The 25,668-nt window shown below is 46.5% G+C and overlaps 1 protein-coding gene across 13 annotated transcripts in view; it reads left to right on the top strand.

Annotated features, from left to right (window-relative positions):
- The window catches only part of CACNA1B (calcium voltage-gated channel subunit alpha1 B), a 311,698-nt gene that overhangs the window by 91,994 nt on the left and 194,036 nt on the right, over window positions 1-25,668 (top strand). For all 13 annotated transcript variants that reach the window (XM_074890994.1, XM_074890983.1, XM_074890985.1 and 10 more), the window contains 3 exons: window positions 14,037-14,128; window positions 16,237-16,389; window positions 20,625-20,812. In XM_074890994.1, coding sequence (XP_074747095.1) covers window positions 14,037-14,128; window positions 16,237-16,389; window positions 20,625-20,812 — 433 coding nt within the window. The remainder of the gene's footprint in view (window positions 1-14,036; window positions 14,129-16,236; window positions 16,390-20,624; window positions 20,813-25,668) is intronic.

The following is a 25,668-nucleotide window of genomic DNA, read 5'->3' on the forward strand; positions in this document are numbered from 1 at the left end:
ATGTCAGAAATGCTTACTCTGGAAACCATGCCGGGTCCTCCCTGCACCTTCCCTGGCTGGAGCTTAATGCTGTCTAGACGATGGTCTGCTCTGTGCAAACTCTCAATTAATGCAGTGCTGATAGACTGGAAAAATGCTCAGAGGTCCTTCCCTGCCTTGGTGCTGGTGGGTGCAGCCCCAGAGCTGCTTTTCTGGGGCTTTTTTCTGCTCCGAGAGTCGGGTGATTTAATGGAGAAGGGGTGTCACGGCCAGGAGAGGAACTGAATGGGCAGAGACTAGAACTGGGTACTACCAGCCCCCTAAGATTTAAACCCAGTCAAATGCAAAGCATCGCCTTCCTAAAAATCACAGCTTAAGCAAGAGAGTTATATTATAAAGAGAAAACAGCAGCATGGAGTGAAACAGTGACTTGTTTTGCTCACTCAATGATTAAACTTGTCAGATCTTAAAGTCACTCTTGTTACTCCTTGTTGAACCCAACTCATGCATTTTGGACACCAGAGGTTGCCAGCGCTACTTTTGGCTTCTTTTTCTCTGCTCGTGCTTTTCTCCATTGGCTGTAGAGGTAAACCTGAGATGATTTAGCTCCTAACAAAACACTTAACTCTGGTGCCGAAAAGCTAGCGGGGATTTCTGGACCATTTCACAGCAATAGGCTGCATCAACAAAAAGCATCTGATGCTGTTGGCCTACATCCCAAAGTCCTCTGTGCTATCTTCTTGTGTGCTGCCTTGTCAGAAAGCTGATGTGGGCCGCAGGATACTTCTCGTCTCTCTGACAGCTGTCTAAGAAATTCCCCACAGATCTCTCTCTCCTGCCCCATAATTCAGGTCTGTCTTTATATCATGGGGAAAACCTGCCGCGGCAAATCAGCGGCGCCAGTGAACATTCAGCCTTCTCTGCTGGATGCTGCTCTCTGCTTGTATTTCAGGTGGCTGCAGCACGCAGACAAACTTGCCTGCCTGGTCAGCGGAGTGAAATGAAGCTCCAAAACCCACCACTGATGCAAGTGCAGCCTCCCCTGGAAAACTGCAACTTCCATCTCCGCTCTGCTGGCTTGTAACTGCCCAATGGGCCCAAAGGGACTGCTCTGGAAATTTGGAAAACACAAACATTTGCTGCTGTGCTGGGACCTGGTATGTCAGGTTTCAGCCCAGAGCATATATTTTTTAATGGCTGGATTATACAGCCCAGAAATGTTGAGCTTATGATGAAAATGCTGCCAGACTTTTATCTGCAGCAATTCCAGCGTTCTTAACAGCCCAGTGGAGAGCAAAAGCCTCCGTTATCTGAACTGCCAATTAATTTAAGCACATTCCCTTATCCTGTTATAAAGATGTCACTTCCCTGCACCAGTGACATTGCTCTGGCCTCTGAGGTCCTGCAAGCTCTGCTCAGAGGATCCTGGCTGCACTGCCCACTTGCATTGCTAACTAGCAGCCGTCTGTGCACTCATGTTGGTGTTGGGAAGGGGATTATCATGCTGTGGTGGGTGAAAACGGATGGGCAAAATGGGGAAAGAGTGGGCAACTGCAGCGTGGGGGGGAGGAGGAGGAAAGCGTGACTGGCACACCAATGCTCAGAGAGTGTGATCATGGGCATGTTTTGTATTGGCGTTGAGGTGATCCTTGCAGTCATTAAATGTCGCCTCCTGAGCATTCAGAAGCTATGCTGTGTTCTCTGAACATCTTGATTCCAGGCCAATGTCTACCTGGGGGCATCTAGTTAATTAGATTTCATAGGCAACAAGTTCTTTCTCCAATTCTTTTTATCCAAGGACCTTGGTGCTTTTTGACTCCTGTGCAAAGTAGCTGAGCACTACTGCTCTCTTACAGACACTTTCAGTCATGTCCTACAGAGGGTAAATTCAGTCAAACGTCCTCCTCTTGCTGCACATCAGCCAGCCTGCTGTTGCGTGGTCCTGCAAGCTGCAGCTGGATCCCGATTTCCCCAGGTTTGCCAGGGAGGAGCTGGTATGATAGCTCCATTTGACTCAAACAGGGCAAGAACAAGGTTTTTTTTTAAAAAAAGAAGAGACTTGTTTGACCTCTTGAATTGGTATGGGCTCAGTCTGAGTGGGGATGACCCAGCTGAGTAACTCTCTAGCAAATTTGGGTGATGGTAACTTGGTTCTAGCAGCTGAATACAGCCAGAAGAGACTCCTAATTAAGCCTTAAAGTTTCTGGGAAGTCTCCTCTGGGATGGTCATCCTCAGCAGGGCTTGTGCACAGGCAGAGCGCTGGTGTGTAGTCCTTGCTGTAACATATTGTGTTGTGGTTGCACCATGCTGGGCAGAAACAGCTCTCTCAGGCTGCTGTGCTGCAAACAAGCGCTCGCCTGGGACTGCTCTGAACCTTGTCAGCTGCAGAACTTGAGCTTTTATCTATACAATATAGGGAAAAGAGAAGGTTTATCTGTCACGTTCATGAAATACTGTTCCCCAAGCACCAAGCATAGGAGCTGATATGGCTAAATTATCCTAAAAAACAGAAGGGGGAAGTTACAATTTCTGTTTTCAGTATAGAAGGAATAAATTCTGACTTTCTTGTGTCCACAGCTCAGCTTGCAACAGGTTTAAAGCACGGTACAGATGGCTGTGCAATTATTGCCAACATCTACTCATTATATTAGATAAGGCCCTGGGTTTATTTAGCAGAAGCAGATGGAGGGAATACACAATATTTTAGATGTCTTGGCAAACTGTGTTTTCCTTAGAACAACATTGCATGTTTGCTGTGATAGTTCTGGCCAAAAAAAAAAAAGAGAAATTCTAAGAAAGAGGGAAAATGATATCTTTTGGGAGTGACAATGAGGTTGCATTAAAGAATAGATATTATATTGCAAGTCTTGTGATATCTGATGCTTTATATTAAGCCCTGTGACAAGAGGAGAGTTTCGGCTTCTATTTGAAAATGTGTATTTTTTTATGGCTCAAAGACTAAAGCTTGAAAACATGACCCGAGCTGCCTACAAAAGCTAAGGAATCACAAGACAAATAGATTGCCCTATTTTTTTTTTTATCAGTCTCATGACTTTTAATTCAGCCTTGTCGATTTTGGGGGTGCCTACTTGTGTGACCACTGGCAATACTGCATCTCTGAGCAAGGGGCACCTTGCTGCAGATGGAAAAATTCTGGGGGTTTGGGTCCTTTGAGGCAGCAGATTTGGACAGGAGGTGTCCGAGGAACATACACATCTCTCGGCTTGCTCAGAGCATTCATAGGCAAAACCTCCCTCAGAGACCACTGACCTCAGTGACGAAGGGTCCCATGACTATCTGTGATACAGCTAAGAACCAACTCCCTGGCCAGCCTTCTTCCAAAGGGAAGAAACCCAGCTCTGTGCCCGCTTGTAGAGGTACCTAATGGCTTTCCAGTAATTGTCCTTCTCCAAAAATTGGGCTGTCAGAGAACTTTCCTGTAGGGACATTTACCAGAGGTGGATAGGGTGCAATTTTCTTGTCTTGTTGAACTCAAGTCCAACATCATCTAGCTTGATTCACGCTGTTGTCTGGGAAGATACAGGGTGGCAGGAGTAGGTGAGGGAGACAGCACTGCCCTTAGGAGGTAACAAGGTGGTGTAATGTGGTAGTTTCTTGGAGCCCATGGCCCTGAGAAGCAGTCAGGGGAATAACCACAAATCCAGTTTCTGTCCCAGCCTCTCTGAAATTCAGTATTGGCTCTCATCCATGGCTTAAGTAGTTAGCTGTGAACTAAATGCTCAATGTATCACCTGCTCATGATTGTCTTAAACTGGAAGTCATGAGCACAGTGCCAAAGCCAGGCTGTTAAATTAGCTAGCCCCAGGCATGCAGATTGAAGGAGGCTGCATTTCCCTGGCAGAAGACCTTCCCAGCTGATAGAGTGGGCAGAGGAGTAAGGGTCCTCCCCTGCATGGAGGGACTGTGGCTGTTCCCTCAGGTCACTGTAAGGAAGTGCCAAATGAGTGGTGGGTGCTTGTGTACCCCCTAACCAGATTTGTTGTTACTTTGGTATATTGGTTACACCACCTGCATGGTATTACCTCACAGTATGCAAGTGGCAGCATGACCTGAGTGTCACTCCTTGGACATAGCATGGCTCCCCATGTGCTTGTGCTGGGAGGATGCACATGACGAGAGCGCAGGCAGGAGGAGAGGAGCAATGCCATGGTGATGGCAGCAGGAACCCGTTGTTTGCCAATATTTTGCTATATTGTGGGGAAAAAAATACAGGAACACTTGAAGTTCAGTAAAGCTCTCTAGTTAGGATGGCTTTGTTCAGTTTGTGAGTGGTTTTGGGTCTCTAATTGGTCAAGCGCACAAGTACACCCAGGCATGGATGATGCTGATGATCCATTTTTGCCAGTTCTAGTCCATCTGGCTGTGCCAGTGAGGCTTATCTGCCTGAGGGCTGGAGAGTGAACACAAAAAGTGTGCAAATGTGGCAGCATGAATTAACTAACACTCTACTCTCTACCTTCCCATTTATTATACGAATGTTTTTGGCTATCGTTTTTCAAGACGTGTTTATCTTTGGTGATTATCTGCCCGTCGCTAGATTGTTACAGGATTCAGTGATGGAGTGGCAAGGTGGAGTGCAGGGACCCAGAGGAAGGCCGTTCCTCCAGGCACTCCCTCTAGAAGCTAGTGCACGGTTCAGCTGGTGGCTCAGTGGAAATGGCTGCAGTGCAGAAAGGCCCAGAAGACAGTAACCTAACAAGAGCTCTCCTTTCCATCCTGACTGACGTGCCCAGCATTGACAGATATTTTTCTTTGTTCTTTGCACCAGTCTCTCACTGGCTGCTGCTCCCCGTCCCTCCCCTGCCAGCTCCAGCAGCACCAGTTCAGCACCCCAGGAGGGAAGGCTGAGCTCTTATTCTGAACCGTTTTGGTTTGCTTTTTAAACACTCATGTAATTTGATAGTGATGACATTTTCTGCTCAACTTATGAACAACTACTTCTGGGGAGCAGCCAAATGCAGAGAGTGATGTGGTTCTGGTTCCAAATAACAGACTTCATCACTGCTCCCAGGGCAGTCTGGCAAGGAGGCTCTCGTTTGGTGAGTACTATAAGGAAGGAGGGTTAAGATGTGCTTTTAGTGACTCAGACCTCTTCCCTCCTGCAGTGCCTGTGCTGCCCTGCTAGCCCACCTGGCAGAAAAATACTTCCCCCATCCACCTACCAGCTGTCCTGTGCCTTTTGCCCAATTTCAAACTGCCAGTTAGCGGAGAGCAGAGTCACGCTCCTCTGGACTTTCTGGCACAGCAATGAAATGTAGTGTCGAGTTTGGGTGACATTTTTCATGCACACAGGATTTGGGGATTTGTATTTTTCAGGAAAATGGCAGCTTTAAATCAAGTCAAAAAATATTTGCAGACTTGACATGAATTGCTTTCACTAAAAAGGAAAACACATTAAAAGTCAGAATACTTCATTTTAGAACTCGACAACAAACAAATGATGTTTTGTTGTGCTCTCATTTTTCTTCCCCCCCATAAAGTAAAAATACTTGAAATATTTTGTTGACCCTGAAATTTGCCTTTCCTCATTAAGAAACTTGTTTGCTACTGAGCTAAACCCCTCCGCAGCTTGCCCATACACAAGAGGCCATGGGATGGGGTGTGTGACACCAGACGCTCCAGGAAAGTGCTTTGGGCTTCCGGCTCCTGCTCTCCTCTGATATGAGGAACAAAATTCTGAGATGCCCATTTCCAAGGACAGAAAGCAGCCATCTCTCCTTTATAATGTTAATGTAGTGAGACTCAAGGTATGACCTACTTTCCAGTCACAATGAAGTGCAGGATGGTTTTAACTCCTCTGTGCTCAGTTTCCCCAGCGTGAGCTCACTAAAATGTTTTGGACATGTGCATTTTCCTGCCAGCTGTCATTGCGAATGAGCCTCCTTTTCTACTCTGTGGTGTAGAATGTTCATGTCTCTCCTGCTTAGAAGCAACAAGGACTTATTTGAGCAATTGCCTCATAACCAGAATATCTTCCTTCATCCTGGGCAGGAGCCAAGCCCTCAGCTCTCTGCACTCTGCAAAACCTCATCCGTTTTGTCTCATGTCGCACGCTGCTTGACTGCTGTGTGTCTCGCTGTAGTGCAGGAGCGTGTGTCTACAGATGCTCCTCTCCCTGTCTTCTCCCTGGAGCCTGGCTCAGGAATTAGAATCAGGAAAGTAGGTTGTGGGTGGTTTGTGAGGGGGGTGGATCTTGCTCTCGTTTTGCTGTGTCTCAGGACTCTGGAGCATTTCTGCCATGGAGGAGAGAGTTTGCATTCATATCTGGGCAGCTCCGTACGCTGAAGGCTGGTGGCAAATTTAATGCTGGCTACAAAAGGCTCAGAAATGCACCCATTTGCTGTGAGACCAAGGAATAAATTGGCTGTGCCTCTGAAACAGAGCAACCCTGTACTGTTGAATATTGATATTTCCTCAGTGTATTTTATTTTGCTGTCTGTTCCCTTCATGTTATAACTAAAGAGAGGTTTGTACTTCACCATAGTGAGGCCATTTTGATGGATACAGTCAGTTTTGGGACAAACATGTTTATCTGAGCAAGGGAATCAGCCTGAATTGCTCTGAATAGGCTGGTGTTAAGGAAAGGGTTGGGTAGATTTAAATTAGACATAAGGAATAAATTCTTCCCTGTGAGGGTGGTGAGGCCCTGGCACAGGTTGCCCAGAGAAGCTGTGTCTGCCCCCTCCCTGGAAGGGTTCAAGGCCAGGTTGGAAGGGGCTTTGGGCAACCTGGGCTAGTGGAAGGTGTCCCTGCCTGTGACAGGGTGGGGGGGACTGGATGATCTTTAAGGCCCCTTCCAACCCAAACCATTCAATGGTTCTATGACCTGGTACACTGTGTTGTAGGTGTGCTTGGAAGGGAAGGAGTAGGCTTAGATGTGCAAGTGTCTATTTGGATGCTTAGACTTGGTGTTGGTCATCCAAAGGAGAGACAGAGAGCTGGCAAGCTGAGCCCTTTCACATGGGAGGGACTATGGACAGCTGGTGGGGAAGTCACCAACATGGAGTGATGGAGCCAGCAGATGAACCTGATAGTGCCATAAATTAAACGGTGCAATTAACATGCCAGATCTACTTATTGGCTCAGACCTGGTGTCAGCTCTATGTCTTTGGTAGTCAAGATAAAGCTCACACACCATGAAATCAAACTGAGTGAAAAGGGGCATCTTTCCAACTGTTCCAGTCACCGATTGCATGCGGATTTGTGCAGTGGCTGAAGAACAAGGGAGCAGCGGGACTGACATCCGTGTCACTGCCGTCCAAATGCAAGCCAGGCTTGCTGCGCTGAACAAAACGGCTGCCTGCATCTGAGGGGCTGTCTCATGGGCACCCTTTGGCTGGTTGCCTCTGCTGACCTGCCCTCAAATCCCAGGCAAGGAAATCAGTCAAACCACATCACCAGCATAAGACTGAACAATGTCTTCAGTGTGCACTCTGGAGTTAAGAAGGTGAAAAATACTCATTTTGATTTGTAATGCAGCTGAGGTGCTTCTCAGCAGACAGACACCCACTACTAATACTCGCCATATCCTTTTGCAGCTTCTAGTATGTGCAACTGGTGTGGTTTCTCCTTGTGAGTCTTGCTCATTGACTCCATCCACTGCCAAGACTTCATTATCTGTTGCTGGTTGGTACCTATGAGGAAACAGGGGTGAGTGATGCCCTGTTGCCACAAGTTGCCAGAGATCATGGTACCTCCTTCTCCACAGTGCTGTCTGTTTGCTGTTGATGCTCTGGTAGTCCTTGGAGGTCAGTGCCACAGGGACCTGATATTTCTTCTTGCAATTCCTCCAGTAATACTCTGTTTCTTGTTCCCTCTCCCTAATCCATCATGACTTGCTGCTTTCCTTCTGCAGCTCCTCCACCCGCTGCCTGAGTGATTCCACTGGAGCTCACCTTGTGCAGGTAGAGCTTGCTCCCTCCTCCACACAGGAGTGTGGCGTACAGCTCTTGCAGACCTTCACTTGGGCAGCAGCTTCCCTGATAGGAAGTTCTGTCTTGGTGGCCACCTCCACTCGTCCCAGGCTGTCCTGGCTAGGTAGATGGTTCCTGGCTGTGGTGCAGGGCAGACACTGGAGAAGTTGATGTTTCCAAATAAAGACCATTAATTCAAAGGCTGGGACATGCATGGCGAGGCCAGTGGCTGTCCTGTGCTGGTTGGTGCACTGCTGGTATTTCTGATCCTGGAAAGTCTTGCCAGCTCCAGTCAGAATCACACTGTGTGCTGGTTTGGGGTTAAAATGCTTCGGTGGTTCAGGAAAGCAGCAGGCAGAGGCAGTTTAAGGGGAAAAAAAGAAATGGAGAATATATATCTTTGTAAATTTTTAATGCTCTGTATATGCTCTTGAAGGGAAAACACCAGTTAAAAAGCCCAGCTACTTAAGATGAATTTTATGGGCCTTTTTTTGAGTGAAATGAATCTTTTCCATAGAATCTCTCATTTCAAAAGAATTATTTCTTTCCACTTAATTTTTACTGTAAAATTCCCATATGTTCCCACAGTGGTGTGTGACCAGAAGAACCTTGCAGGAAGGACCCAAGGGGGGTCACTAGCTGCCATGAACACCACGACAGTGATCCTGGTGGTGGTGGCAACTCCCATGGGGTTAGGGAGCTCCTACACTCCCCAGGCAGCGGAGGAGGAATCGGGAAGGAGCGGGTGGGTGGGGGTCACAGCTAGCAGGTAGCACAGATAGAGGCAATGGTCAGCACACAGACTGCCCATAGATGGGCGGGAAATATCTTTAAACTAGTCAGCCAATATTTATGTAGATACTTATTTTATTTATTTTTCCCTTTGGTTTCCATTTCCTGGGGGTCACTGGGGCTTTTTAAATGTCAACAGCCTGTGTCCAAAGCCAGGCTCTGGGAACAGGGGTGATTTACTGGAGTTCTCTGCTTGTGTCAGAGATTTTGGGGTCGATGCTGCCAACGTGTCTGCGTTAGGTGGGATTGAATCTGTGGGTAAGAAGTGATGGTTGCTATTTCCTTTCATAAGACAGCTGCTATACTGCTGGCTAGTTTTATCTTTTTGGGTTTTTTTGGGGTTTTTTTTTTGTGGGAAGCTGTCTGGTGGGTATTTAGTCTTTCTCCTATTCCTGCTGAAGAGATTGATTCAGTTTTTAGGAACCGGTGCTGTGGATAAGGTCTCTGAAAAAAATTGCTGTTTCCACTTACTTTCTAAGACTAAAGCTTATAATAAATAGTGAGGTTACATTAAAAATGCTTACAATTTATGCCAGCGATTCCTCCTCTAGCAGAACCTGCCCTGGCACCAGTGTTGTCTGGTGGTGAGATCCCCTTGGAAGTGTTAATCATTCTCAGTTATTAATCTTGCTGCTTTTTGCAGTAGCTGTTTGTTATCTGCTCACAAGCAGACACTCTGAAGCTGCTGGACTTGCAGCCAGTTCCAGTTCTCTCCTGCATGTCTTAAGCTGCCTCTGTTGTGATTTATAGACAGTGATTCCAGGAGACTGGGCAGAAAACGCGCTCCATCACCCGCAGATATGTGTATGTTGAGCCTGGCCTCACCGGCTGCTCTTTGCTGAGGCTGGACCCAAGGTGTAGTTGCTCCTATAAGCAGAGACATGTATAGAAAACCGTGTATTTTTAATTGTCTATTCTTGGCTTTCACTTAGGATATCTTCTGTGTTTCTGTTCCTCCTCCTCTTCCTACCGTGGGGGAGATACAAAGCACCTCTGTCACCTGTTCCCCAAGAGATCATCTGGAAAAGCTGAAATAAATCCACTAAAAGGCCATTAAGGAGTAGGAGGAAGACAAGGTGGGGATGATTCTGAGAAGCAGAGTTAGCTTTTCCCCACTCCAGTCCTTGGGATTTAGAGATCTGGGGCTAAGCCTGAAGGAGTTCCAAGGCATTTTCTTTGGTTAGGGCTTCGGTAAGGAGATTTGTTATCAGGTGGCTCTGAAAAGCGCAGCATTGTACAACAGTGTTTGTCTTGCTGAACCAGTACACAGAAATCCTGAGCTCCGAGGTACTTTAAGAAATGGATTGCTAATTATTTATGTTAGCATAATGTTCAGGAAAGGAACTTTCCCTTTATTCTTTGCTTTCTTTTCTACCCAAAGGATTAAGCTGCTTTTGTAGTTTATTCCAGGCTTTGCTAGAACAAAAGTTATCAAGCATTTATCACAAATTTGGCCTGTCTCTGGGAACAGATGTCAGTCAGAGCTTGTTAGTGGAGGTGGTGATACAGAAAGCAGCATTTAACCAAGTTATCATGAAAGCGAAGAATGAGTGCAGCGGTCCTGAGCACTGCTGGGCTGGCAGGATGCGTGCCCAGGTCCTCCACAGCAGCATACAAGCAAGGAAGATTTGATGGTCGACCATCCTGCTTGTAAAAAAGGCAAATTATATGGAGGAACTTATTTAATTATTTATAATTAATTATATATATAAAATAAATATTTTATATATATAAATATTATATATGATATTTAATTAAATTATTATTTAATAAGGTTTTGTTGCACTTAACCACTTGAAGTGCTATCAAAGACAACGTTCTAAGTCTATCAAATCTCAGTGTTTCTGTATGACCCGTTAAGATACAAAAAGGGCTGCAGATCAAGCCATTTATTCTTTGTGAGGTTATCTCCTAAAATCTATTTTTTTTTTACCTTTCACAGCTGATTTCCTCTTCCGGCACTGGCTCACCCGTCACCTCTGCTTTGTTCTCACTGTGCAGCCAGGGAAGCTTTGGCAGGATTGTCAGGATGTGCTTGTCAGCCAGCTCCTTTGATCTCTCTGTTTCTATTATTTTTAGTGATAATTTCCAATTTGTTCTGGCCTAACTCACAGTGGCTTCTGCAAGCTTTCAGCTGGAGTGGGTGAAAAAGTAAAACAGAAAGATGGCACTTATGCAAATGCCACAAAGTTAATTAAGGCCTTTCCCTCACTGGGGCGTTTTCCCATGCATGTCAGTGAACAGTTTAGGGGAGTGGACTACTGAGCAGCTGTAAATTAGCTTTGATTTTGTAGGGAGAAAAGGCACCATCTCTGCCCTGGCACGTCTTCCCCCCACCGAGCTGCTTTGCTGGGCTCCAGCTGCTGAAAGCTGCCACTTGGCTCTTCCCTCTCAATTACTGGGCACCAGCTTTCTGCCACTGGGTCCTTCAGAGCAGTAAGACCCCACGTGCCAGGGCTCCTGGGATGGACGCTGACCCCATAACACATCTAAAAGCCCCAGGGCCCTCTTTCCCCTGGTTCCACTGTTGGGACAGCCTGCCTGGGGCCGCAGAGCCACAGTTGTGACCATGCAGTGTGAGAAGCTGCAGCATCCAGCCCTCCCTGCTTCGACTAGTGCAGGAAACGTTGGATGCCCACCTGGGTTTTCTCCCCACCTGCCTCATTTACCTGCAAGGCTCAAATGTGGGTTTTTAGACCTAGAGCTACTACCTCATCTCCCAGTCTTCTCTTTCTTCCACCAAAAGTGGCTTTGTTTAGGATGTAGCTGTATTTTCTGTTTTTCTCTCCAGACAAAATTTGGCCAGGGTCATATTTTTTTTCAAGAGTGGCTGATTCATGGGCAGATGTAGCAGTGACATGGATGGTCTGTAAGATCTGACTGTGATTTGATACGATCCATGGACCAGGTCTCCAGCCATGGGAGATGGTGGGCTGTAGGGTGCCCCGTGTAGGTTAGCTGGGGAATCACAGCACTAGTGATGTGGGAATTAATGAATGATTAGGGGTTTGACTGGGGGGGTGAGGGGTGTGTGTGCCATAGTTTGAGCAGGCATCAAGCCTATTAGGAAGACAAGACTGGAATGAAGATCTCCAGCCACTGGAACATTTACTGGCACCATGGGACTAATTGATGGTGTCCCCCATTCACTCCCATTTTCTTTTTGATTTTAGAAAAAAAACAATGAGCATATCAAGCACCCCTCCTCTCAGCTTGTACCAGGAACCAGGGCTCTGCCTGATGACAGCACAAATCCATCTTAGCTCACTGGAGACTAATTGTGCTGTTAGTAGCAACATCCTAGGTGGATGTTTAAGATTAACTTTTGACTTGAAGTGTGTGTTATTCCCAGACTGCAGAGTGAGCAATTAAGTTGTGAGGATGGAGGGAAGGGAGGAGAGGAATGAAATTATTGGCATGAGTGGAGAAGATGAAGTTAGAAGCCTCTGCACGTGATGGTTCTTGGTTTAAATTGTCTCCTGTTGCTTATGCTCAAACTGCATTAATAGAGCTGATGTAACACGAATTTTCTGGTTGTGAAAATGTAGGGACAGGTGTCCTATAGAACAGGTACTCTGGTCCTCAGATCCTGGCTTGCTGCTGCCTCTCTTGCCATCCAACATCTCAGCATGCTTTTTTCCTGATCTCCAGCACCTCCTGCTGATGGGGTCTGGCCCTTTCCGCACAGCGATGCTGATCCTGCTCTTCCCTGGCCCATGCTTGGCAGCAGTGCTAAGTCAGTCAGTAAGTCAAGGACAGGGTTTTTATCTGAGGGTAGCTGTGCTGTGAGTGCTCCCTACACAGCCACGTCCTCCGCTGCCGAGTTTGCCGGGCCTCCTACGTAATACGTATTACATAGTAAAACTATATGTCTCATTTTGAAAAACTCTGCTTTATCTTGTATTTTTTATAGTAGCTGGCCACTCTGCAGAATGCTCAGCAGCCTGTTATCAGGAACCAAGATAAAGGGCTCCTGAGCCAGTGCAGATAAATCGTGGGTGGACGCTGTGGGTGCTCAGCAGCTCTCAGAGCATTTCTGTGCTCCGGCACGGGACACTTGCTGTGCCTGGGTGCTTAATCCCCAGGTCACTGCCTGGGGTTCACTGCTCAAGTCTGGCAGCCTCCTTCCAGCTCTGCCTGTGGTACCTCTGGAATCCCACTTGCAGCCAGGTTTGCGAGTCCCTCCTGCTGCTGTAGCTCTTGGGGAGGGGTTGATAAAGTGTCAGATTGTGGGCAAGGTTGGGTCTCCGTGGGCAGTGCTTTCAGCAGTTGTGGTTAACAAAGTGGTGGCATCTTGTACACCTAGTACCCCGGGGTTGGGGGCTTGCAGACCCCACTGGTGGCTGGTTGCTCAGCCACCTCCACCTTGGTAGAACAGCCTGGGGACAAACCTAGCAAAAACTAATGGCAATTGCTTATAATCACTTTAAATGGTGCAGTCAGTGGGGAACTGGTTGAGAGGATTTTTGCTCTGAACTAACTGCGTGGCTGGCCTGTGTTAGGGGACCCCTGTCTCAAATCAAGAATATTTTTGTGGAAGAATCATAGGAAGTGCTGCAGTAATCAATTAACACAGTTTTGCCATGCTCTCTGTGGGGCACTGTGCCTTGCAGGGTCTTCGCTTAAGGAGTTTGCACCATTGTGGCTTGTGGACACTGTGACAATATTTCTTCCTCTGCTGTGCCCTAAAACAGTGAAGCCATTTCATTTTCTGTGCAGAGCACTTACATTTTTAAGTTTAAACTCTGGTTTGGGAGCTGTATTTCTCATCAGAGTTACTGCAGCATATCAGAGGAAATACTTGCACCCCACTCTCTGGATATTCTCCCCAAATAAGGTGCTCTGAACAAAAATTAATTTTGCACACACAGAGTAAACCATATAACTAGAAACTGCTTCAGATATTAGGAAACACCAGACATCAGTACTTGAGGGATTTCTGAATTTATTATAGGGAAAAGCTCTGGCAGGTAATTTCTAGCATTACCGAGGGGTTTATTTCCCTCTCACTGTCTCCTTCTGAAAAATGCTGTATGCTTTCCTTTAAGCACAGGGTGCTGCTCTTTAACGGACAGAGCCAGGCCTGCTCACTGTGTGTAAATGGCCTCATAAGCAGGCAGATATTGTGGATTTTCTTATAGTCTGAGCAAAGCTCAACAGCACTGGAGGAGTGTGTGAAATGATGGTTTTCAGTGGACACAGTTTGCAACGTGATCACAGGTATAAAGTTTAAAGCAGCTTGAATATTTTCTGGTTTTACACAGCATGCTTTGGAAAGAGGAATTTGCATTTAATCTCAATTTTTCCTCTCTCTCCCCTTTTACAATTAGGATTCTAGCAACTGCTGGGACTGATTTTGACCTGCGGACCCTGCGAGCCGTCCGAGTGTTACGACCCCTGAAGCTTGTGTCGGGAATCCCAAGTGAGTGTTGTGATAATGTCATCTTCATAGCCAAAGGTGCTTGATAGCTTTTGGGGTGTTACATGCTTTTCTGAGCAATATTTTCTTCCCCTACTTCTTCACAGTCTGTGGCTCCTGCCCTTACTAAGTTCTGATTTTCTGTCATCCTGTTTTGTGTACAGCCAGCTAATTTCAGCACTGCGCTTCCAAATTTGCAGGTGAGCAGCAGGGATTTGTCCTAGGACAACCTTTGGGGTTGAATTAATTCTATGGAGTGTGAAGACCTGCGACCCAAATTTTGCAGCTTTCAGGCCCACAGCCCTGAGCTTGCATCTTCTGATTTTTTACCAGCTGAGCATCTTGCACTGGGGACTTTATTCCTTTAATAAGGGGAAAAAACAAAGGGAAAGAGCACATAGGACTTCATTGTAGCTACTCAGTGGGCAACTTGTTATATTTTACATGCTAATGTGAAGGGTCTGAATGCTCCAGTGAGGAGCTGCATCATGCCTTGTTGATGCCCTGAAACCATCAAAGTCCCCACACCGTTGCTTACTGCCTTTCTATTTGTTGCTGTTCACCAGCTGCTCTGCCCGCTAGCGGGGGATCGCTGTCAGGAGTGGATTTCATTTCTCAATGTGGAACAGAGAGATTTTTCCCTCCAGCAAGAACCAGTGAAAGAGAACCACTGCTCTATGGGATGCTCTGCTCTTCTCCGCATTAACCCCTTGGCAGCCAGGCAACCCCCTCTCCTCCTGGGTGGCCGCTTGGGGCATCAGCTCTGTCACCTCCCTGGCTGCTTCAGGACTGAAATGTTGGTGCTGTAGGAATAGAGCAAGGACTATGCTTTGCAATAACAGCACCAACATTTCCTGAAATCAGCATCCTTTCTTGGGCAGGGCTTGAATCTGAATTCCCACGCAGGAGAGGCCCTTGCCTAGGCTTGGTAAAGGTGTCATTTATTAACTGGATCTCTAATAAGGAGGTGCTGCTGGCTGTTTTTTCATGGACTTCTTGCCTGAGCAAGGCAATATGGTGTTGTGGTAGTGACAGTCTAAGGATGTCAGAGAAGTAAGGTGGCCTCAGGGATGTGCCTGTCCTGGTGTGGGTCTCATGTCCCCCCCAGGAGGATGTGCTCTTCCACCTGGTGATGTGTCCTGGACCAGCACAATATTTTCCCCCAGAGCATTAATTGCTCTCACGTTTTTAGTGATGCTGTGAAATCTGTGTGCTGTGTCTTTTTCCTGTGGCAAACGTACAACCTTGAGATACATTCATACACAAGCATGGTATATGTTTTTCTTCTAGATTCTCAGTATTTTTCCCATCCAACAGATCTTCAGTCTTTTTTTTTTTTTTTTTTTTTTTTCTGCATGCACCCATATTGACCTCAGTAGTGCTGTACAAGGTGGCAAGACAATGATGATCCTTCATTCTCCATACCTTAGGACAGGCCACCAAGGTGGCTTTCAGCTGCTGCTTATCACTGAAGTTTTTTTGTTTTGTGTGTCTGTATGATGTTATCTGACACTTCCATCTCTCCAACCTCTCTTGTCTTATCTCCCCTGGTTTTAATTGAAAATGAGTTTTAGTGCCAGTGAAAAAGCTGTGGATGGATAGCCCTGGAGACAGGGTTTTGTTTCTCCAGAAGCTGGGTGTGATAGGCACGGCAGCATCACGGCTATTCTGTGTGTCACAGAGGGAGAGGCAGCTCCTGTGCAGCCCTGCCCTCCCTGCCCTCCCTGGGTTGGTGGGTACCACAGCAGTGCCCAGTTCTGCTGCTGAAGCCACACTGCTGCAGGATCTGCCCTAAGGACCCGGTCCAGCTCCAGGCTGAGTCTTGGCACTCCACTGGCTTCAGAAAAAGTCCTTTTTGTGTCTCTGAAGCTTAAGAGACCTTTGAATTTCTGATCTGAAGAAAAGGGGTCAGAAAAAGTTAACTCTCCTTTCACATCTTGAGTGCATTATGGCTGTACCATCTTTTTTATAGCACCCTGGGATAAACAGCATTGGCTGGTATTGCCAATCCTGAACTTTCCCTTAGACAGCCCCTCTTTCCTACATTGCCCCCACCCCTAAGACCTTGTTTTCCTTCTCTCACTGATCATGTGTTTTCCTTGTCCCCACAGGCTTGCAGGTTGTCCTCAAGTCCATCATGAAGGCGATGGTGCCCTTGCTTCAGATCGGGCTGCTCCTCTTCTTCGCCATTGTGATGTTTGCCATCATCGGGCTGGAGTTTTACATGGGGAAGTTTCATAAAACCTGCTTCTCTAATGAGACAGGTGAGCTCTGAGCTTTGCTCCCCTCCCAGCGTATCATCATAATGCTTCTAGTCCCCTTCATCTCATTGGGACACTTTCTATCCTGCTCTTGTGTTGCTTTTCCTTTTTTCTTTTCTACCTTCACTGCATTCTCTCCGTCTTTACCCACCCACTCTAACAGACTTTTGTCCTCACCCTTCATGTACCGGGACAGATTCTCCTCTGCCTGTTACACCACCATGGTAACACTGATGCTAGTGGGTTGTTCAGTCTACACAAGAGTGAGATGAAGGTGCTTAGGGCCTCCTCTTATGGGAGAATTTTTTCATAGTAGAAATACAGAACCAAATTGTTGTTGTTCCAGCTTGTGGAAGGGTGGGCGTTTTTGTTATTTTTTTTTTTTATTCATTGGTCTCTGTTTACATTTTCATTGGGTTTAGCTCTATGAACAGCTACTGAACATTGAATTTCCTTGCAAGATTTCTGGGACAAGTTGCATGGGTATGAGAAAGCTTCAGTGTGAAATAGTAAGATTGGAAAGACTGGGAGCAACAAAAAAAAAAAAAAAATAAAAAAAAAGACAATAGATGGAAGGCAAGGAGCTATTTGATGGAGAAAGGATAAAAATGTCCTTCAAACAGAGAAGGGCAAGCGAAATTGGGCACTGCAGAGTAAATGATGTGTCTGCCTGTGAATGAGTGATAAACCCCAGAAGATGGAGGTGGAGAGGAGTGATGCCCAGAGACTGTCGGCCAGCTGCTTGTCCATGGCTCAGAACTCATTCCAATTAAAAAAAAAGAAGCCATTTTTTTCCATGTAATTTTTTGATATTCCTTTAAAGTAGTGCTAATATGTGTTGGTTATCTGGCTATCCACAGATGAAAATATTGTTCTTGTCTCCAAAAGATTGCAATTTAAGGTACAATTGACTGTCTTTAAAACACAGTCTTGTATTTTCAGTGATTATCCCTAATAGGTCTTAATATTGATTTATTTATATGCATTCAAATGGTAATAAAACAACATCCCTGCCAAATCTCTGGGCATCCTTCACAGTGCTTTCTAGCAACAACATGGAAACAGTTTAATATATTCGGTTTACACAGAGCTTTGCAAAAGCAGGTTGAAATAGTCTTCTTGCTTGTGTTCCTATGTAATGTTAAAAAAACGTAACACAACTTGTAAAGGGTAGTCGGGTGTTGTGATTTGTGAGCGAAGCACGACAATTCCTGGAATAAATGAATTTTTTGACTCAATTTGTAGAAGAGGAAACTTTTTTGCGGGGAGTGTGTGTTCATGCCGAGCAGAACAGGTCTCAGCCCACTGCAAGGTCTCTGGGGCTACTGCAGCAATTACAGAGGAATAATAGCAACAGTGACATTATAGGTGAGTCGGAAGCAGAAGTGTTCTTGGTGAGATGGCAGGAAGAAAGCAATTATGAGCAGATCTGCATTTTCCAGTAGTATTTTCAGGTCTGTTAAACTGCAACCAAGGTAGGTCATTTTTTGCATCCTTCCTTTGCAAGGTAGCGGCTGCAGGCTGAGCTCTGGGGCTCTCTCACTAATGGGCTGACTGTAGCCAGTGGGCTAAAGAGAAGATTGATTTTTTTTTTTTCCCCTCCTGCCCCCCAGAAGCTAGTTAATGTAAAAGGGAAAAATAAACCCCAAAGCTATTGGTGTTCTCTGCAGACAACTCTCTGACATCAGCGGTGGCTGAGAGATCTCTGTGCCAGGCTTGGGGACTGAGAACAGATTTTTGTCATGTGTAACATCGTGTGTAAGTGACTCTTGCTTGCTGGGTGGCTCCCAGCTAGGAATTGGGAGTGCAGCCGAAAAACTGTTGTGTGTGTTGTGTATCTCTGCATGGCAGCACCTGGCATCTCGGTGGGAGGACGTGGTGTGGCTGGGCTCACCTCCCCCCCGAATCCGCTCTCCGGGCGGTGTGGGCAGCCGTCCGTGTTTACAGGCACCAGCCCCTGCTTTTCTCAAGGGCTAACGAGCTGGTTGTCGGATGGATTATGGGGATCGATTCCACCCGCTCGGCGGGAAGTGGCGCGATGGTGTTTCTGGAAAGGCAGAGAGCGGTGAGGTTTCCTGGCGCTGCGGTCCCTTGTGAGCGGAGCAGCAGAGCATCCCACAAAGCCATCAGCCGAGCCTTTTAAAACCTAAGTGCTCATCATCTCCAAAGAGGTGCATTAACAAACCCAGGCCTGATACCACGGGCTCCAAAGGCTGGCTTGAGTGTGGAAATGTGAACCTCGTTAAAGAGATGCCTGTCAGAGAGTAGCAAATTGGAAGAGGAGTTGCTCATGCTTGTTTCTGTTCCAAATCCCCAAAGTGAGCAAACTCCTGGGGTTTTTCCTGGAATCAGGAGCCACATGAGACATACCAGCTGTTATTTCAGTGCATTGTGGGGGGAACCAAGGAGAGGTGTCAACAGCAAATGTTCCTGTAGCCCTGAATAGGTCAGTAATAAACTGCAATGAGGAGGGATGCTGGGGACCAAAATATGACAAAAGGCTTATTTAGGGCCTTTGCCACTCAGCCTGACAGACTGTTCTGAGTAGAAACATTTCTCTATTTTAATGAAAAATGGTTAAAATTTAATGGCAGTGCATGTTCCAGTGGATGCCTGACTTGTTTTCCTCTCCCTGCATCCTCCATGCTGTCCTGTTTTGCTGACACAGGATTCTTTTTAAGCAGCCACCCTCCTCAGCTGACCCAGCCCAAGTGCCCTGAAGCTGTTCCAGAAGAGGAGGACATCACATTTGTTTCCCATTTTTCCTTGAGACTCCCCCTTTCTCTGTCTTCCCCAGCCATGGGAGTAGGGACCAGTTCTGGTCTTTTTTTTTAAAAAGGAAAAAAAAAACCCCAACCCTTCGTAGTAGATGTGCATTGCATTTTCAGAGCATTACCTGGCAACAAAAGGCCAGAGATAAAACTGAATTCTGTTTTAAGGCGAGGCGTACTCACAAACGGTCTGCAAGAGGCAGATTTGGTATTTTCTTTTTGCAGGCTTGTCTCACTAAGACCTTGTGAAAGCCTGTGGTGACCCATATGGGAGCTGGAGAGAGATGCCCTGCATTAAGGTGTTGAGTCAACAGGAAAACACGTCACACCCATACAGAGACTTTTATATATATCCTGGAGCCACAGTGACAATCTTGTTTTCCTCCTGCAGACTTTGCTCTATGGAATGATTGTTCCTAATTATTAGTGCTGATCTTGTTTTCCCCCTGGTGAATTTGATTTTGTGCAGTTTGCTGCTCCATTACCATAACGTGTCACTTTTAAAACCCTTTAATATTTCCTGAATTGCATCCCTCTGTAAATAGGAATATTACTTAGTATATTTATTTACTTTGAAAAACCAGCACTTTAGTTTTCCAAACTGCTCTGTGTTGGTCCTCACAACATCTCTGGAGGGCTGCAACACTTTAGACTGCACAGCTGACCCTGGAAGATGCTGGCCACCCTTCTGGCCATCCCTTCTGGTCCTTAACTATGACAGACTCATCCTTCTTTGCCTTCTCTGGGTCTGAAATGAAACTCAGCAGAGAAACTCTGTCTCCGCCGCAGATGAGCTGACAGCTGAGTGCTTTCCCTGCCACAAGTACTTATGATCCACAGCATTGCCCTTTGGGGCAGAATTATGAAGTTTACTGAGGGGCTGGAGCTCTTAGTTCACCTCGCAGACTGCTGTGTGGTACTGCCTTGTGGCAAAGCCAGGGGCTCCTCATGCAGCGATGGTTGAACTTCTGTATCTGGACAATTCTGGGCCTATCCACAAGCAGCTCTTGCTTAAGCCACTGGTGAAGAACCTGCCCTTTTGCTTTAATGTCATAGTGCCAATATTTAGCACTTAGCTATGCTGTATGAGGGTGTATCGTTGGCTCACAGTGTTTGAAATATGTACCATTCCCAAGCCCTTGCTTTTACCACACAGTTTGTTGGGGGATTTTTTGGTTTGTTTTTTTTTTTGGTGGTATTTCTCATACATGACGTGGCTGAACACTGGGGCAAACTATCAATTATAGGCACTTCAGGGATGGCTCTGCTCCACCCTGCCTCTAAACCAGCTCTTACAACATAGCAGTATATAAATGATTGCATGGGCGTAATGTCTTTTACATGCCCATAGTGGCACAAGGAAGCCTGAAATGTAACATCCACACAGTGGTGCAAGGAGGATGCAGCGGCACCAGCTGCTTGACTGGCTTCAGTCAGTAACTTTTCTCCCACTGTTCTTCTCTGCAGGTGATGAGGTGGGAGATTTTCCTTGTGGAGAGGAGCCTCCTGCCAGGCAGTGTGAGAGTGGGACCACCTGCAGGGAGTACTGGCAAGGGCCCAACTACGGCATCACGAACTTTGACAACATCCTCTTTGCTGTGCTCACCGTCTTCCAGTGCATCACCATGGAGGGATGGACAGACATCCTCTACAATGTGAGTCTGCTGATGGGGCAGTAGGACTCCTGGGGTGCTGTTATGCATTGCGTTACTTTGGAAAAGGTTCTGGAAAAAAAGTAATTTAGTTTGTACATTTTCTCCCTATTGATTAGCACCTCACCCTGCTTTTTAGGAAGATTGTTCCTATTTTCTTGAGGGTTGTTCTGCAGGTCCTATAAGAGCCTTTGAACCACTATTGTGGCCTGCGGTGGTTTGAGGCTGCAGACTTGCTTACCTGCAACATGATGTCTTGTGTCAGTGTGGTGTTGCCATGTGTAAGAATTGGTGCGTGTTGCTCCAAGATGCTGGTGTGCTCTGCTGTGGGATGGGCAGATGAGTAGGAGCATGTTCTCACAATGTCCCATAGAAAATTGGTTACCAAATCACACAATATAGGGCGGCAAAACCAGTGACTCATTAATATTTTGTACCTAGAGGTTTCTTCTCTTGACTGGGTCTAGCCTTTGTGATCAAACTTGTAATCTACATCAGTGAACAGCATCAGCTGGATGTTAGCACCGAGATCCAGTACTAGTTTCAGAAACTCCAATACAGTTTTACAAATTGTCTGTCACAGCCACTCAAGGTCAAAACCTCTTGGTCAGTTTTACTCTTTCCAGTTTTATAAAGAGTAGGGCAACCTCACCCAATTAGCAACAACTGAACAACTCTGCTGTCTTTCAGACAGTGTAATGCTCTTGTTTGTGTCTGTAACTTATACCTACCCTTTTGAGGTGTCCTGTCTTGAGAGGCAAGCACCTAACCCTTGCTAAGAGGCTGGGAATAGAGCCCTTTGGCATTGTATTTCCTTGCAAAGTGTGACAGCTGCTCTTCGGGAGCTGTAAGGGACCTGTGTATCTGTGGCAGACCTGTCCTCCCCAGCTTTGTGATTTCCTTTGATCTTCACATGTTTCTACAGTGTAAAGTGCTGTGGTTTGGGTCTGGAGGATGGTTCAGCTGTTTTGCACTTCCATTTTCTGTGGTAGTAGAGGACTTTATGAAGTACAGGGGCAGGAAGGAGAGAGCGAGTGGTGATGATTAGCAATATACGGTTAGTTAGCAATATACAGATGGCTGCTTCTTTTCGTTGACTGTAGAAGCAAGGACAATGTGACAGCCATGCATAGATGATCTGAATTACCCCACGCTGTCCTAGCCAGAAGTGTCAATGTGGAAAAATAACTAAAGTAGGCATTAATAATGCCTCCAGACCATTCCACTGGCCGGTAGGGCTACAAAATGTCAGTTTACTTCATTATAGACTCTAGACCCATGCTGGGCTATTTCGCAGACCTTCCTGTGAGGGTTTCTGTAGCAACAGGAAAGTATTATTAATATCAACCACTGTAAATTGCAAGGTACAATTCTGCTGTGTTTGAAGCCAATATATCTGATTTATTATCTTCTCCATTCATTGCTCAGCTCCTCCATTTCTTCCTAGTCTCTGCTCACTCAGAGCAATCTTTAGAAGGGCCCATTTCCCCACTGCATGCCCTCCCCTTGCCCTGAAACTTCATCACACAACCAGTTTCTGCCATTCTCATTCAGCAATCCCACCCCTTCCTTCTAGTGCCAACTGTTGTAAGAAAAGCCCATTAGTATCCTGGCTGGAATTGATTAATCAATATGTGGTGTCTTAGATCATCTTTTCTCAAACTGCTTTTTGTACCACATGCAAAAACCAGAGCTTACTATTGGGGTATTGATTTTGGGGGTTGCTTTGAAAACTATTGTAGCATCATTCTAGATAGCCATTAATCTAATTGGAAACAGATGCCTGGGTGAGATGAAGTTGAGTATTTGTTGTATAATGTCAAGCATTGTCTGAGACCCCAGCTTAGGTTTTAATGCTTGGTCGGTTCATGTGTCTGATGGATACGAGGGCCTCTGGACAGTCTGCTTGTTGGCTGGAGGGTGAGTGGTGTGTGTCATGCCATGGGAACACTTGGCAGACGGTGTTTGTGTAACTAGTGCCAGCAGCCATCTCTGCCCCTCTCCCTTGGCCCTGCCCTGCGTGCTGTGTCACCCCCTCCCTGTGCTGCTCTGCTAGCTGAGGAACTGGCTGTGCTTTTGCAGGTTAGTAGCTGAGAAAAGATGTGGGTGGAGAATATCCACTCTGTGCAGCCCTTAACTTCTTCACAGCTTCAGTCATCTGCTGTTTTCTGGCCGCTTGGTTTTCGTCTTGATTTCTTCTATACCCACTCGTAAGTTCATCAAATTTAAAAATGAAACAAAAGCCCAAACCACACCACAGCAATGACCAAAAACCCAGTGTGAGAAACGCTCAGTTGCCGATTATCCATAGCTCAGACAGGATGCGGTGTGAAGCACTCTTTATTACGTTCTTGCAAGACGGTGTGCCCCCATCAAGTGGACGCGCCTACCAGCCATCATGCAATGGTTTATATCCCTTTCTCCCAACCGCCAGTTCCCTCCCCTGATTCCTCATTGGCTGAGTACTACAGGGTGTACAGACTTCCCGAACCACCTACATATACGCCCCTTCATGTATGTGTTCATACATCGCATGTTCATGGAAATGAACCTTGGCTTTCTCCAGGGCGGAGAAGTTAATATGCATGAGCTCATCACGCAAGGTACTAAGATGGAAAAGTTCGCCCCAAGTCTTTCGGTATCTGCATCCATCTAAAGCCAGTTCCAAGTACTGGGTCATCACAGTTAACAAAAAGACCACTTGCCTTCTAGCCCTAGGCCAGGGATTTCAATGGTTGTGAACTGCTCTTGTTGATTGCTTTGGTGAATCGCTCCTGCCCTTCCCATCAGGCTTATTATGCGAAAACAACATTCTTTCCCTTACACCAGCATGGTGGGTGTTTGTGGGTGCAGTTGTCAGACTGCGCAGAGGTAACAGCAATGCACTCCATCCATCCATCCATCCATCCATCCATCCATCCATCCATCACCAGTCAGTCAGTTCAGCAACTGCACGTTAATGCTGCCTGAGTCAGCTGGATCCTTACTGGACCTACACTGGTTTGATATGGGAAGAAGCTGGAAGATGTTTCTTCTTGCATCCAGAACTTGAACAGTGGAGTAAGTGAACATGTGTTGGCGTCCTTCTCCTTGGTTTGTGGAGGACAGAAGTAAGCCATCAAATTCAGGCTCAGACAGCGGGTGAGTGTCAGAGGTCATTAGTTGTTCAGGGAGCTTTGATTTACCATTTGGGTTCTCCACTGCTGAGGAGAATGTTTTTAGCCAGGAAAATTTTGCAGTGGTGGAGCTAGTTTCCCTGCCAGCCACAGCCTCTGGTCTTCTCAAGGAAACCAGCATTCCCTGATGCAGGATACTCATCAGAGCTGAGCTCTGAACCTACCTTCAGTGTTTTGCTTAAGGAAGATTTGTAAAAGGCTGTGGGACCACAAGAGGCAAGATGTGGTCTATGTAAACTGTGATTATGCATTGGGTGCTGGGTTTGTGTGTAGTAGGATTTTTGGTATGGGGGGAGGGGGGATACAGTGGTGGCCTGTGTGAGAAGCTTCTCAAAGCTCCCCTGGCTCCAAGTCGGACCCGCCTCTGGCCAAGGCTGAGACAGTTAGGGACGGCGGCTGAGCCTCTGTGATAACATATTTAAGAAGGAGAACCTGGGAGAAGGAGTGGAAGTTGTGAGGAGGAGTTGCGAGGGGACACCTCTGCAAACACCACGGTCAGTGGCAGAAGGTGGAAGGGGGGGAGGAGGTGCGCTGGAGCAGAGACCCCTCTGGATCTGTCTTTTGCCTGTGACCATAACGGGTGAATCATCCTCCCCATCCTTATTTCAATTCCTGAGCCTTTTGCTTTCACAGAATCATCTAGGTTGGAAAAAACCTTGAAGATCATTTAGTCCAACCAGAAACCATTATTATTTTCTTCTTCCCATCCTTGAGGGGGAAGGGGTGAGCGAGCAGCTCTGTGGTACTCAGTTGCTCTCTGGGCTCAAACCACAACAATTAGTAAGAAAAAAGGTTGGTGCTTTTTCTCCCCCTAACTGACTAGAAAGCGGCGAAGGCTGCTGTTCCTCAGGCTTAGCAGAGCCCTTCCTTCGCTCCTCCCTTTGTGTGCCCACTGCCACACCTTGGATTTGTTGGGGTAGGTTTGTTGCCTTGCTTGTGCAAACCCTTTCCCTTTGTGTTGCTAAAGCAGACAGCCCCATGCGGGCTCCATTCTTGGGGCTGAAATCCCTTTGATGCCAGGCAGTCTAGGACCCAGACCCATTATGGGGAAGTTGAGGTTATGGGCTGCTTCCTTAATGGGCCGCTTCCTTAATGGGCCGTTCATTTCCTTCTGGAAGATGGCGAGTGATTGATTGCCCTGCATCAATAGGGCTTTGTCATTGCTCCTCTTTTTCCTTCTACTGCATTTGAGGCAGGGTATTCAGAAGAGTTAGGTTTTTTACTTTGCAGTGGTGATGACTGTGGTTAGTCGCAGGGCGAGATGTGCTTTACTAGTTCAGCATTAATTTAACCAAGAGCGAGAGTTTGCTCTGTCCTGAAAGCAGCTTTGAGACTGAAAAGTTGGTCTGTGGTGGCATCAGGCAAGCTGAAGAGTTTGGTATAAAGGGATGTTCAGGAAAGAGGGAGTTTGGGCTTGAGTTTGATGGTTTGGCTCAGGCTTTCCAAAGTGAGAAGTTTGTTGTGAAGGGTTATTCAGTCATTTCCAAAGGATTGAGATGACCTTATATGTGGTCCAGATACAGCCTTCCTACGGATTTAGAGAAAAATAGCATCAAAGGCTGAGCTTTGCAGTAAGTAATCTACCTCGCAAATATTCACTCCTCCTGTGATAACTTGAGGAATTAGGAGGGCAGGGAGAATGCAAGTTCACAAATCTCAGCCCAGTTTTTCCTTGCTGATCCA

This window comes from Strix uralensis, chromosome 21 (assembly GCF_047716275.1).
Source record: "Strix uralensis isolate ZFMK-TIS-50842 chromosome 21, bStrUra1, whole genome shotgun sequence".
Taxonomy (NCBI): Eukaryota; Metazoa; Chordata; class Aves; order Strigiformes; family Strigidae; genus Strix; species Strix uralensis.